The following is a 15,253-nucleotide window of genomic DNA, read 5'->3' as shown; positions in this document are numbered from 1 at the left end:
TCATATAAGGAACCTCTCGACTAATCAGATTGCTGAAAACTCTTTGCTCAGCTCTGAAATTATACCAAATAAATATATACATATATGTATTACTCGGAACTGGTCAGCTCAGACGAACACCACAAACCGTATAATATTATCCAAGCTTTAATTATTATTCGATCTAAGAGAACGTGACGTTCCTAATTCGACACTGAGAAAAAACGTAAATAAAGTCTTAATATCGCGGCAAAATTTAAAAAACGCGATGGGAAACTTACTTCTGTGGCGGGTCGTAAAAACAGGTTTCTCTCTTCAGGTTTGCAAATTCAGGTAAGCGAACAGATTATAAAAACCTACTTCTCTCTCTTATTGATTCTTCTGAAAACTTGTTTAAAACATGATAAGCTAACACTTTCAAATCACTGTACGGAATTATGTCAATCACGAGTCTTGTAAATAAAATATATCTGCCATCAAAGGCAACGCCTATTTACTTATTATTTCTCATTAAATCCCCTGATGAGTGGGCGACCACGAAACAGGCTTGTAGGGATGAACTTGTAGTTTACTTGTCTTTTTCCTCCCACAATATATACTTCGCTCTACTTCTATGTATTGAGCACTGTTCTACGAAAATCAAGTCACACTTTATATATATAAATATACATGTTTGTCAGCTGCTGGATATTTTTAAATCGAAGCGCATCACGCTATCATATAGTAGTATAGTTGACGACTTACATTTTAGGATTAAAGCCATTCGCGAACTGATGGCATATTTAACGTTTCAATCTCAGGCAAGGTTTCACTGACGGCACAGCTTGGGTTTGCTTATTCTTTGGGATATTTTTTTTTACCCTTTCCCTCCCAAGATCTTGTCTATCTACTGCCTCAATGGCCTCACTTGAGCAAAGACGTATCGAACATTCGCTCACTGTCTTTTTCCAAAGTTTTAGGATGCACGGCCCTAACTATATATCTAATTTTTTTAAGCCTAGGGTTACCAACTACAACCTACGAGGTAGTGGATTAAACGTCTCTCAACCATCTTATAATAATCGTTTTATGCATAATTCTTTTTCTTACTTTATTGCCCATGTGTGGAATAAATTGCCTTTGTCTACCAAATCAGCTCCTACAATATACCGTCCAGCATTTCAAATCATTAATCAAAAAGGTAGAGTATAAAGCATGTCAATGTCAGAGCTGTATCTTGTAGCTTTTTTTCTTTTTTTTTTAACTTTTATATCAATTTTTATTGTATATAGTTTAATGAACTTTTATATCTCATATTGATATTTATCTGTTATTCAATTTATATTTCCTTTGGTCGAGCGTTTTATACATGAGCCCTTTGCTATCCCCACGCTATCGACAATAAATAAAGTTCATTCATTCAAGATCTCATTAGTGATTCTCATTACGGCATTCCATACACTACTTATGATGCAATTCGGAGAATTTGATATCGGATCAATTAATAATCCTCTAAGTGATAATTTCTTTATTCTCATCACTTGTCTACTAGATATTGTACTAACATTGTAAGAAGAAACTCTGTCTTGGTCACTCGTCGGAGTTAAGGTTAAGCAGTTTACCTCAAACGTAATTTCACATCCGTCGATGCATATGAGGGACACTAACGAACACATACTTGAGTATTTATTAATCGTGGACATTAAGACTCTCCGGCTTCAGGAGCGTATATAATAAGCTTATTTCTACTCCTCATCAGCTATACGTTGTTCCCTAAATTCGGCTAATTGTTAGTTCTCTAACTACCAGCAGTTTATTTCCTGATGAACCGATTGGTCATGAAATTCATACTTTCGGTGAAAGTGATTTGGGAGTTGCATCAGAGTCACTGACACCAGCCAGTGTTTGTAATATACTACAGCTGCTACAAAGATTGTTTGCCGCTATCAAACGTACAAATACCAATACAGGAAATGCAGGATTGCAGCAAGTATGGACAAGAATATCACCAAAAAGGGACAACAGAACAGGCATTGGCAGCATACACCTGGGGAAAAAAAAAGTTTAAGTTTACGATTCAGTTACAACAAAACGATCTCGATGTTAATTATAACCATGAAAAACAGTTTCCTCGATTGTAATTGGTGGATGGACTGACTTATAATAACAATTCTGTTGAGTTCTGATCGAACTGTATCATCAAACAGTTTGTTTTAATTGGACACCTGTTATTAGATTGTTACGTCAGGCAATCACATTTATTATACTTAAAGGAATCCCCAATCACTGAATTAATAACAGTTACCAGTGATTTCCGTACTCCAGAAAGCTGTTTTCTCGAGCTTTTCAGTGTTTTTTGTCAATCTATGTAATGATTAACCGTTTGAATATTGGAATTCCTAGCCCTTCTTTCAGCGAATACATTTTGATTTTTTCGGAAAGTTTTATGGTTCTTGTCTATTGGTAACAGGACTTCGAGTCGTCCAATTCGGTTAGTGATCATGTTCGTTACAATTATTAACAAATCGGCTTCCTACCTCGCGTTTGTTCAATCTGGTTGATCGCTTGCGGGGCTACAGACCGAATTGAACTCCATATAGTCCTATTACCATAATTGACCGGATCATTTTATTCATTTATTTATTTGTATGTAACATCACAGGTAGCCCAGGCTCTCTCACAGGCTCTCTCACAGGCTCTCTCACAGGCTCTCTCACGGGCTCTTTCACAGTGGATTATTATAGAGTTTGTATAGTGGTTTAGTTGGACTCGCTTTTGAGCTCCGTAAATATAAAGTTGTGTGAAATAATCAAAGAAATAAAGTCTTACCTTCATACAGAGTAGTCTGTGCTGTTCTTGTCGCGATTTGAGGCCGTTTTGCTGTGTTTCAGCTTAACGTCCTACCACTACCACTACCACTATCACAACCTCCTACCACTGCAGGGAATATTTTGCTAAATGGCTATTGTCAACTGTGGCCAATGAGATTGTAGCATTTAAAGGACGTGATATTTAAATGTCCACGTGTGGGTTGGTATTTATTTCTGACTAATCATTCATATCGTGGGGCTACCCGTTGGGCCTAATTTTGCTAAGGTCCAGGCCGACCGCGTCGTAACGGACTTTTGACTGCACAAGTTTTGACCGACGCGGATTCAAATGGCGTTTAAGTGGCGGTCAATTTGAGATTTTCGCCCGGTTGGTTGCTCGACAACCCAACTTTTGTGGGATTTGTTTTGGTGAACTTGAAGGGCAACTATTTGGTTTTGTGCTGCTTAATTTCGATTCAAGGGGAAGTATTTGAGTGTGTTTTTCGAGCGATTTTGGCGAGCGTGTGTGAGACAGAGCTTTCCTACCTTCCCTCTTCTTTAGTAGTGGTAGGACGTTAAGCTGAAACTCAACAAAACGGCCTTAAATCGCGATAAGGACAGCAAAGACTACTCTGTATGAAGCTAAGACTTTATTTCTTTGATTATTTTACACAATTTTATATTTACGGAGCTCAAAAGCGAGTCCAACTAAACCACTATACAAACTCTATAATCACTGTGAAAGAGCCTGTACGTGAAAGAGCCTGGGCTACCTGTGGTAACATGGTTCGCGTCGAGACAAAAAAATACCTTTTCCTTCGATATCGTACCACTTATACCGAGGGTCACACCCGCAGAAAAGTTCCACGCAGTCCTCTGATACTTTAGATGTTACCTCAAGATGCTCTTGGCTGTCGGGTGATACTATATTTGGACAGCTGGCTGGTGGTACACTTGGGTTGGGGAAAACGCTGAAGTTATAATTTTGCAACACAGCATTTAAACCACGTCTTTTTAAAAATCTTAGGGCCGGTTATTTACACGAGGTCTAACCTAAACCACGGTTTTACGGAATCAGTGGGCCCGGGCTTTCTCTAGCATACTCAACTTCGTGACTCGAAAAAGCTTCACGATGTACGTGCTTAAATATCAACGAGCGCGATGTTCTATTATAACACATATTGCAATGTTTGAATATAGTCACAAAAGAGCGGAAAATGTCTTTTTGGAGTCAAATGATTCTCACTTAAATATTCCAGCTGTTTTTACGACGGCAAGAATCTATCAAAAACACCTATCTTAATTACGGTAGAGCAGCATAGGAAATAAAAGTGAGAAGTGATGAAAAATTTTGCTTCTCCGCGAGATATTGGTGTTAAGTTCGGAAAACAGCAATGTGGAAGAATTGTCCTATGAAAGGAAAGCGAACTTATGAGCACAGAGTCAGCTGCCAATTTTCCAGGAGAGATCATTAACACTTATATTTATCTACAATTTCAATTGTAATGGTCATCAAACGTACCGACACACAGAAAATTGCAGATTGTTTTAGTTGACTATTCCAAAAACTACTCTGGCTTTTTCTTATTTTTAAAACATCTCAGTGAAAGAAACTCGAATGAATTGAAAACGTATAAATAGACATGCTCCAAAACACACAGAAAAATCACTAAATTTTCCGTAACATTAGAAACAGCACTCCCAAAAACATGACCTTTCCAAATAAGGAGCAGTCCTTATCATCACCTGGGGGGTGGAGGATTTTGAGGGAATCATATAGTTTTCACGGGAAATGAGGGCGGATCAGAGTATAAATGGGAAGGGAGTTATGAATGACTACCAGTTAAATGCCAATGAGCAAGGGAATGAGGTGCATCCGATAAATTTCATCTTGAATAAAGGGGGTAAGTCTCCAAAGAAACTGTGCTGCTGCGTCGTTGGGGGTAATTTGGTTGTATCAACTAAGTTGAAATTGTAAATTGGCCACCGTAAAAAGTTAAAAAGCTGACGTTTCGAGCGTTAGCCCTTCGTCGAAACTTCAGCTTTTTAACTCTTTACGGTGGCTAATTTACAATTTCAACTTAATTGATACAACCAAATTTCATCTTGACACACCAAACAAATAACGACTGGTCTCTTGGCAAAGGTCAAGGTCGTCATGTTAAGGGACTTGTACTCCTTGGTTTTGACACAATTTTCGCTACAACTTTTTTAAACGTCGATGAAGAGCCTCTGATACTCAATTCAGGAACCCAGACATAACGCTATTTCTCCATATTTGTCAGTTCTCATAACCGAGTCGCCACTTAATCTAGGTAATCTCCAGTTTACGAGTCTGGCATTAAATTTAGCTCTTTGGGGTTTCTGAGCTAGCTTAATGTAAGCCTGAGGTCAGGGCCGGGTGTCATATTACCACAACACCCACAAACTCACACTAGTGGGAGAATTTCTGGTCGCATATATTAATATTAGACCATGGGAATTGCCAGAACATAAAACTGAGTGCCAACGTAAAAAAGCTTTTCAGGCATCTTCGAACCGTCTGCCCTGAGATTTATGTCACCTCTGAATAGGAAAGTAAGTCGAATATTTTAGGGATTAAGAGCTAAGTAGACATATAAAACAACGTATTTTTCTTCCTCGCAGAATCAAACATAAATGAATTCGTGATTAGCTCAGAGTAAACTGAACGAGTTTTTCCCGTACTGACCCTTCACCTTCAACTTCCATTCTGTCAATTGTGACTCGCTGTTCTCGAATAACTGTCATCTCTTCTCCAATTTTCTTCATGCGATTTAGTGAAAAAGGCGCCTCAATCCGCATCAACTAACCAGCGTCTGAGTGGATTATCGCGACGTCATTGACCAAGATGAAGAGATACGTCCAGGTTTGACCGTTCATTAAAATTCATTTATGCATCACAACGTGTCCTAATTAAATATATCTATACCGAAATAAACATATTTGTATAGCTTTCATGTTCGACCAAGTCAGTAAAATCCCAGTCAGACATGACGTTGTATGAAGTACGCACGAAAAAACATACGTAGTAAATCTTGAACAAATATGATGAATCACAACAACATCATAAATTAGTATTAAAGCTTTATGCGATTCACCAGAGACAGGTAACTTTACATTTTAAGTGACAATCTCCCAACCATTTTCTTGAAATAGCTAATCCATGACCGCAAGATCTTAATGGAAATCAACGGGAAGGCACAAAGAGAATATATCTTCCCTGCAATCTTTAAAATATCTTTGAATTGTCAAGCTGACAACGTACTACAAGTAGCATTAAATTGCCATACTGTTTTTCGACCACTTTTCTCTATAAGTTTTTATTTCACTCTTCCTGTGATGAAAAAAAAGAACCAAGTATTTTTGTTTTGAAAGTTATCCATTCTGCCTTTTGTTGCAAACATGTCTATCCAAATTATTTCGTTACCCCCACCGACGCAGCCCCAAACAGTTTCTTTCGAAACTATCAGCCTTTATCCTTAAACAGGCTTTTTTTCAAACAAATCTATTATTCATAGTAATGTTGGTTTGGTAATTACATTTTACCTTTTTATTCATTAATTACTTTTTACATATTGGTAATTTGAAACATTCTTGACGAATTTTGCAATTTTTTTTCATAATTTACCATCGGGTGAAATTTTTATACCCGTCACCGTGAAAATTCTTGAAACACTACTCTTCCTTGACTACAGTGCTTTCTAATCATTTTGAATTCTATACAGTCTATATCATTTTCGTTGTTGTTGATTATACTGAATCAAATTAAATATGATTAGCACGACAAGAGCACTTACCTCTTGCATCGCACAAGCAACAGCAAAGACACGAAAGAAGTGACTTGGAATAACATTTGACGATAAACGCTTGCGACAAAACGTTGCTTGATAACATTGTAAGATTTAAAAACGATAAAAAGCTATAGAAAGCTAAAATCGACGACGTTTCGACGTTAACATAACGTCATTATCAAGTCAAGAATGTATAAAAATAAGCTCTATAAATACTAAAAATTCGGCAATTGGCAAGCATTTTCATGAAGCGCATGGTAGGAGGGATCGTTTGAATGATAGTCATTTTAAGATTCTGAGAAAGTGTCAAAGCAAATTTGATTGTTTAGCGTTTGAAATGCTTTATATTAAGAAATTCAAACCTAATCTGAACGTGCAAACGTACTCCGTACATGCTAAACTTTTTGTTTAATCCGCAAATTATTTTTTCTTATCGTTCGTTTTTAGTATTTATAGAACTTATTTTTATACATTCTCGACTTGATAATGACGTTATGATAACTTCGAAACGTCGTGGATTTTAGCTTTCTATAGCTTTTTATCGTTTTAAATCTTACAATGTTATCAAGCAGCGTTTTGTCGCAAGCTTTTATCGTCAAAAGACAAGAAAGTATGGAATAAAATTTTCATAACCAAGCAGAGAAAAAAAAACCTCAAATAGCACCAACAATCTTGAAGGAAAAAGATGAATTCAATGTATATGTCACTTAGAACCTAATCATCAGAGAAATGTAACGAGTTCGATAGTGGCCTTGTTCTATTTTTTGTCAGGAGCCCATGATGGGCTCCTGTTTTTGTGTATTAATTCATGAACCTTAACTTCGTTTCGGTCCCTAAAAACATCTTAAAACACGGTTATTTTTTAACTACCTTGACTTTACGTTTGATCCAAAACATATCTAACTTGTCCAGCTGATTGTATGATCTACTTTTCTCTGGTCATTACAAACACTGGCGTCCAAATGAACAGTGGGTTAGCCAAGCCAGTACCAGGTCCCTCAGGGGGCAAGTTGTTGGCGTGTCCTTCATCTCTCTAAGAGCAAAGATGATTTATTTTACCCCAAAGCATAAGGGAGATTGATACACGCTTTAGCCTCGAGAAGTTCTTTGCAAAAATATTATAACTGAGACAAATAAAGTTTGTTGGCACATTGACGAAACTTTTCCAGACACAATACGAAAGTGATTAAAAGTGAATTTACCTTCAATGAAACAAAACTAGTTAATTGCACAATTTATAATTGATCAACCCTGGAAAATAGAAGACGCGTGTATTTTGCAAAATATATGCCTCTTGACGTCATGGCAGTTGCTAAGGAACCAAAGCCAGGGAATTCTGAGATAAAGAGGGTAGTCATCCGCGTTTATTTTGCAGCCTACCAAGGTTATAGCGGTTACTTTGCTAAGGAACTCGAGTCCAGGGAATACTAAGGGGGTGGGGATGGTCATTTCTCAGAAATATAAACTAATAATTTTTAATCTGAAAACAAGAATAACGTACATAACTGTTTTAATTCATTCGTCAAGTGAGCCATGTTCAGTTGTGTTCTTCTTCTTTACTTGAGACATATTATTTCCATTGCTGTACGCAAAAACTTAACGAATTTCTAGCCAACATAAACACTTCTCCTTCCAAGAAGAGTAAATAAGATTAATTTACCAGACAAAACAATTTCCTTTGTCGAACAATTTAACAAGGACTGTAAAGAGGAGAACCAGCTGTCTAAACTAACAATAGAGAGCAAAAAGATAGGGCATCCTTACTATGAATAGAATAACACATCGAAATAGGGTCAAACACCGATGATATGCACTCACAGACACGTACACAGAGGAACTATTTTAATTTATCTTTATTTATTTATCTTTTTTTGGAGGTGTTGCTCCTCTACAATCGATATTAAGGTCCATCCTGGATAGAAATGGTTCTTTATGAATAAATCACGCTTTAGTGTCAGGGAACTTTTCTAAACCTAAGCATTTCATGCGTTTTCAGTTGTCTTATCTGCCCCATTATCGCTAAAAAAATAAAAATGATTTTTGAATATAAGCCAGGCTAATTTGTAATATTTTCGATTGAATACGATGTCTTACTGCGATTACCATTGTATGCGATTGGTAGAATAAACGGAAAAAAGACTTAAAATTATCAAGGTCAAAATATGAAGTATGCAAATTCTTGTCAAAGAATCCGACCAATTGTATGCGGTTTAAGAGTTAAGGCTTAATCTTGAGAAAATCTGAATTTTTAAATGGTCTCAAAGATGAAACGATTAATGATGCTTTGCATCAGTGGTTGAGAATGTCCCATTGGTCGTTTTTAAATATGGAATTGCTTCATCAGGTTTGTCGTGGTACAAGATTCCTTGAAGTTTATATCGGTTAAATAATTTCATATTATTTTCACATACTGGTGTGAACTTAAAGGTTGGTCGGTTTCAATCTAATTCATGTTGAAAAGGTAAGTAATTGTTACAAAAAGTCTTTCGTTTGGTACATTGTGAAATTTCTTAAAGGCTCTCCCAAAACAATTGAATACATTACTCCTTCTCGCTTGCAATTTTTTTTTTTACCAACATGGTTTAAGCTGCAACTCTGTCGTGGGAAGACCAGGCAAGCAAACTTTTAACTAGATTGGCACTCAAGGAAGTCTATTGATTCCACACCACGCAGTTTACTTCAAGAAATCCCCTGTTGCGTTAAAGATTAATGAAAACTTTCTGTTTAAAACAGCACACAGCATGAAACATAATTTGTCTTAATGCCCGAGATTTCTAGAAGAACGCACAAATCATATTTTTCTAGAAAAACCAAATATTTAAATCTGCACTGAATCCATATAAAAGCTACCGTTATGAGATAAGCAGTAAATTTGTAATTCAAATATTTTTCTTTCAAATATGTGTATAACAATTATTCAGCCTACATGAGGATATTCACATTTACTAGTTTCCATTTGAATTTTTCAACATCGGCGTAAGATCAATACTCTATTATATTTAAGTAAGCTTCGTTTCGATAGAAAAGATTTCAAACGTGAGTTATGTACAGGAAATGCAGTTTGTTTAGGTCATAGCAAATTTGGAAAATTTTCTTGTTACATATCAATAGGACAAAAACGCCAATCTACCTCAAAAATTAAACCATTTTCAATGCTAAAACCGTCTTTTAAGACTTCAATTTTTTTTAGGGACTAAAACAAATTTTTTAAGGATACAAAAGCCTGAGAGATTGACACAAATTATCATCGGTTTAAATCATACAGAAATACAATCAGAGCGAGATAGGACAAATTAAAGGGAAATGTCATATTAAGAGCCTATACATTCGATGGATATTGGCTAATTTTTTCCGTTTCTTGATTGAAGTCTTCGTGGCTTTCAAATTGAAAGATATTACAATCCGTGACTGACTTCAAAGCTTAATTAAATGTCAGTTTTTGTTAGAGGCAAGTTTCATCTGAATCTGAAACAAAGGCTTTGAGTTCCATCCTGGCGCACTCTACTAAATAAATCAGGTAAACAACAAATATCCAGGAATAGTTCATCTGCCTTAAATTTTCGATTTTTTTCTTTATTCTTTTTTTCTTCTTCGTTTTCGTTGTATAATTTACCACACGGACATTTTATAGATTACGTAATCCACTGTTTGTATTTCATTTCCCTTCCTATACCTCTGACAAGTTTCTCCGCCTTATACCAAATATAGATTATTTGTTCTTTGTTTTGTTACCTTGCTTGTTTAGAGCTGTAAACTTATTGAATTCTTTCTAAACCATGATAAAAATTGACTTAGAGACATTGACTTTCCTGTCGAAATAGTTTGATTTATCATTTGCGATTTTTTTATGAAATAAGCATTTCAGCGGAAGGTTTTGATTTTTTCGATTTCTGATCGCCATCACGCAAATAAAAAATCAACATACATAACATTCTCTTTATGTCATTGCATACTCTTTCTTTACGAATGTTTAAATGACAAATTTTGAAGGATGTTTTAATTTGAGCTTGATCCATCCAAAACAATGAATGCCTGTGAACGCGCTGAGAAGAAATTAGTTTAGTTTAATCTAAACACAATTAGTTTTTATCACGAAGCTGGAGTTTGTATTACATAAGTTATTAGTTCTGCTTAAACTGTATGGCACTGACTCGGCATTCTTGAGAAGAGTAAAGACTTGCATTGCCTTACACTAGATTATAATCACTTTCATTCGTGACACTTGTATTCATTTCTTTAAAATGTTTCTGGTGCCTTCCCAAATTGTATCGCACTACAGAGGGATTCAGATTCGAAAACAGAATCAGTTTATGTTAAATGCACTGCATAGCTCAATCTGTGAATTTCAAAAGTTTTGCTGAACAGATAGTTACAAGAACATGTTTAATTTTCTTATGCTTATTAACAAATTTAGCTGCTTGTTAAGGCCAAGGAGAATTTTTCAACTTCTAATTACAATAAAATAATATTTTTTTCTCAAGGTTTAAATGGTATGGGAATAAATTTATCTACGACTCTCCTGCCTTCGGACGAACAACACAGTTTTCTTTACAAAGAAATGTTTCCTTACAGAGACCCTTGCGACAAAAGAGATTTTATGTTGAGAAAAATTTTAAATCGCATCTCGTTTTACCGTTTTGGCTTGAACTAATTTGGTTTGAAGTAAAAGCTAGAACTATTTTTTTACCAACTTATTGAAAAGCTGCTAATACCATGACGTAATCAATTAAAAAAATACACTTATTTAGACAGGCAACAACTGGAAAACGGCACTTCAAAACATTTTTTTCTGAACTGAATTCGTACTGAATTCGAATACTTTTCAAAAAGGCAAGTATCCTTGCTTCTCTAATTAACAAGATTTAGAATGTTTCTTATTTTTCCTTTCATTACCGTAGATCTACTGCTATCTAATTAGGAGTTTTCTTCGCATTTCGATGAAAACGTTTTTTCCACGGCTCTAACAATAACCAGGAGTAATTACACTAAACGATTTCCAGCACTTTCCTGAATGAGTGATTACTCTCAGTAGCTACGGCCAACTATTTCTTTTGGATTTCCCTTTCTGATCGAGTTCATTTTTTCGCGATTCAACTGTGTGTGTTTACAAATTCGAAAATTTGATGAATCCTTTTTTATGTTAAAACTTCAATTTTGGAAAAATTCCAAGAACAATCATGACAATTTTTATGAAATATCTCTACTGAGAAGATCTTAGGATCGACGAGAAGAAAAGCTTTCTGAGAGGGATCAAAGCTGCTAAGTTTTGGAATAGTAGCCGTTGGAATTCTCTGTCAATGAACTTCAAGGTAATTGAGACCTGCCAAGCCACAAGCCAGGTTTTCTATATGATAATTGATGCCAGCTGAAAGCTCCTAAATGCAGTTGCATGTATTTGGTACGAGAATTTCATGCATTTACTCTATCTAGATCATGCAGTTATTCCGTTAAAAACATTCTTTAAACTGAATGCTGGAAATTCTTTCTCTTTGGTATTTATGTTGGTGGAAATACTTATGCATGAGACGTAGAGGCCAACTCATTTTAGTAAACACCATGTACTTCAAAATAAATTTAACATTTCTTGATATCTTCCATTCATGTAATCATGTTGTTGCCGGTTGTTGTCGATTGTCACAGACCTAATTACTTGTCTAATTATTTCATTTGAATTTACTTGTTGAGTCTCAACTGTCGCCAGGACACCAGTTTTAAGTGAAAAAAAATAAATAAAATTTCCTGCCAAATATATTCAACGAAAGATAAAAGAATTGACAAATTAGCATATTCAATTTCTGGTCTCTCCACCATAAACTGAATCGGAAACAATATAGTTAAACGCAGATATTGCAAATTCAAGCGCCGGTCGCTGAAAGGGAGGGGGTGGAAAGGACAGCAGAAGAGAGCCTCAACTACACAACCTGGTTGATGAAAGACCTGTTTGAGTCCCGTGTTTATCCCATAGATTTCTATAGTTCATTTCTGACTCTCTGTTCAGTTGATCCGCCCTCTTTGCAGCTCATAACAGGACAATTACCTGGCCATATTTAGAATATCCAATATTGTCGCTCAAGTCGCATGAAGCAGGAAAAATGGAGACAGAAATAAAGGAGACGGTTGTAGAGTAAGTAAATTAAATTATGATCGAGACAAGCTTGAAAAAAGAAAAGCAAGTAAAAAGGAAACGAAACGAACAAGGAAATAAGAAGGAATACAGCCTGACCAGAGAAGGAAACTATTGGGCAAAGCACCATACGTATTCCTTATTTCACCCTTTCACTCATTAGTCATTCTGCTTGCTGTCTGCCTTATAATTCTTATGGTATTTGTTTGGAGAATTTGTTATTGGATCAAGCAACATTTCCCCCGATTCATATTTTTCTTTATTCTCGTCACTTTTCTGTTTATATTGTGTCGATGTTTTGAGGAGAAATTCTGTGTTGGTCACTCATGGCAGTTAAAGTATTAACGCTGAAGAGACCGTAAAATGTTAGATGTTTTAATTCCTTCTTACTACGTTTTTAAGAGCGCCAGTGTCCTAATTTATCAATGATGTAAGCGGTAAAGCGAGCGCCTCGTTCCCAGAGATCAAGGGGCTTCAAATTATTACTGTTTCCTCACGATTATCTTTCTCCCGCTGATTTGTAGTGGTGTCGTGCAACAGACTAAACTAGAGAAATAGAGACTGTTCGTAGTCTCCAAGTTTGTGTGGTTGCTCTGCTGTACTCCTTGCTGAAGAAAACAGCGCGGTCACTCATTTGCTTTATTGTACTATTTTCAGGTGCGGTACTCAAGTGGATATACGAGATTTCGAAATCCGGTAACAACTTTTCAATGCTATGAATCTTTGTCAGGTCATGCAGAACAAACTTTCCTGTTAATGTATTACGTTTGAATAGTTTAAAAAATTAATTCACTCATTTTTTTTCCTTCACCCTTTTCAAGGGGTGAAGGAGGGTCAAGTTATTTACACGAGGTCTAAGCCAAACAAACCGTGGTTTTACGCAAGCAGTGGGCCTCAGAGGTTCTCTTAAAGAGAGTTGATTTGATTAAATAAATGTCCTTCCACTGTTAGCTGGCGGCCCTCTTGACACTGTTTACAAAAATAAATAAAAGCAAAAGGTTTGGCTAAATCATTGAAGACGGCTTAGAACGCAGTTTTGTTAAACAACGGCTAAACTTTGCTTAAATAACCAACCCAGAGTACGTATTTGTCCTCCGTTTCTTTATTACGAGTTCATGATACATTGATACTTGTTTTTGTTGTTGTTTGTTATTCCACGCAGGACGTGTTCAAGCGTGGCAATACAAGTTGAACCGAACGACTTTCAAGCTGTCAAAGAAATAACAAAGCACAGGTAAGAAGTCTTTTATGGCTACGGAAATTGCACGTGATCATTTCCTCTGTTTGTAATGTTGTCGAGAAGCTGTTGTAACAAATGTTCGGATAAAGTCAAACACGATTCGACGGACGCTTGAGTAAAAAAAGATACAAAAGGCAACGAAAACAATTGTGCCGGCTATCCCGTCTCGTGTAGTGAAAAAGTGCGCTTGGTTAGCTCGTGTTGTACATGTGGAGTGCCGGAGAGGTGTTGTACATGCGAGAGGACGAGCCCCAGACCGGACCAACACTCAGGGTCTTAAGATGTTAAAGAATCCACGCATTACGGGAAAGAGTAGATAATATAACGCCGAGTGTTGCGGTCTTGCTTAGTTTTAATAGTTTTATATTTGCTGCACATGTATTAATACCAGCGGTTCCTTATGGAATTGCTGACACATTTTTTTGCAGGGTAAATAAAGTTTATTAATTAATCAATTGTTATTGTTTATACATTTCAAAGATCTCCATAAGTATTTTTTTATTTAGAAAGAGGTGGGGCAATAAAGGAAGGAGATGAAAGGTTACGCCAATCGCCCATATTGATCAAATTGCATTGGACTTTCTTAATGCAATAACTTCCACATGTACTTATACTTTTTAAATCTTAATTCCTAATAGCACTAAAACCAGAAAAATGTTTCGACAATCCTAGGAGTCCTTAAATTTTCCTGTGTTTTAGTGTCTCCACATTAAAGTGCTTTTCCTTTGTGTATGTGTATATATATATATATATATATAACTAACTGCAGACAGTACTGTTTCGGCCTTCTGGGCCTCATCAGTGCAGTGCTAATGCTAGGATGGGGGAGAACCGAGACGGTCACCCCAAACGACCCAACCTTTGTGGTATCGTCTAAGCCATGCCAGAGTGCTCAAACTAGAGTAAACCAGCGAGCATGCGCAATTGCAACGGCAATGACTCATCCTAGATAGAGTGCTCAATTTGGACATGAAAGCAAAGCTTTGTATGCCAAAGAGCTATATCTATATATATATATATATATATATATATATATACATACATACATATTAAATATGCATGTGAGGAAGTAGCCGATACCGTTGAATAGTGCTCAATACACATGTGCAGAGCTCAATACAGTGGGTAGCGATCAAATAAGACGACACATGGTTCCTGTTACACGGAGTTTCGTGCTTACACACTCATCAGACAGATTTAAATCTGTCTGATGAGTGTTTAACAGAAACCATTTGTCGTCTTGTTTGATTGCTACCTACTGTATATTATATATATCTATATATATATATATATATATATAACTGCAGAC

General features: G+C 36.2%; 2 protein-coding genes across 7 annotated transcripts in view; one reads left to right on the top strand and one right to left on the bottom strand.

Moving 5' to 3' along the window:
- Positions 1–131: 131 nt before the first annotated feature.
- LOC111327730 (uncharacterized) lies at positions 132–5,639 on the bottom strand. 2 transcript variants are annotated; one of them, XR_002694557.2, is made up of 3 exons: positions 5,486–5,600; positions 3,579–3,739; positions 132–2,005 (listed from the first exon to the last, which is right to left on the bottom strand). XR_002694557.2 is itself a non-coding variant. In XM_022931974.2 (3 exons), exons 1-3 carry the CDS (start codon positions 5,589–5,591, stop codon positions 1,905–1,907), a joined length of 375 nt encoding a protein of 124 aa, XP_022787709.2. In that variant the 5' UTR covers positions 5,592–5,639; the 3' UTR covers positions 132–1,904. The 2 variants fall into 2 exon arrangements, 1 of the variants encoding a protein (XP_022787709.2); XM_022931974.2 differs by having other exon boundaries at positions 5,479–5,639.
- Positions 5,302–15,253, top strand: part of LOC111327729 (uncharacterized) — a 17,574-nt gene continuing 7,622 nt past the window's right edge. Inside the window, exons 1-5 of one of the 5 annotated variants that reach the window (XM_088743757.1) lie at positions 5,302–5,345; positions 5,568–5,655; positions 12,599–12,704; positions 13,362–13,400; positions 13,867–13,938. In XM_088743757.1, the coding sequence (XP_088599883.1) occupies positions 12,673–12,704; positions 13,362–13,400; positions 13,867–13,938 (143 nt within the window). In that variant the 5' untranslated portion in view covers positions 5,302–5,345; positions 5,568–5,655; positions 12,599–12,672. Of the gene's footprint in view, positions 5,346–5,555; positions 5,656–8,807; positions 9,042–9,377; positions 10,098–12,598; positions 12,705–13,361; positions 13,401–13,866; positions 13,939–15,253 lie in introns of those variants that run through there. The other 4 variants (XM_088743756.1, XM_022931969.2, XM_022931971.2 and 1 more) reach the window with 4 other exon arrangements.

The sequence above is a fragment of the Stylophora pistillata genome, chromosome 13, assembly GCF_964205215.1.
Source record: "Stylophora pistillata chromosome 13, jaStyPist1.2, whole genome shotgun sequence".
Taxonomy (NCBI): Eukaryota; Metazoa; Cnidaria; class Anthozoa; order Scleractinia; family Pocilloporidae; genus Stylophora; species Stylophora pistillata.
This window is presented reverse-complemented; position numbering and strand designations above follow the sequence as displayed.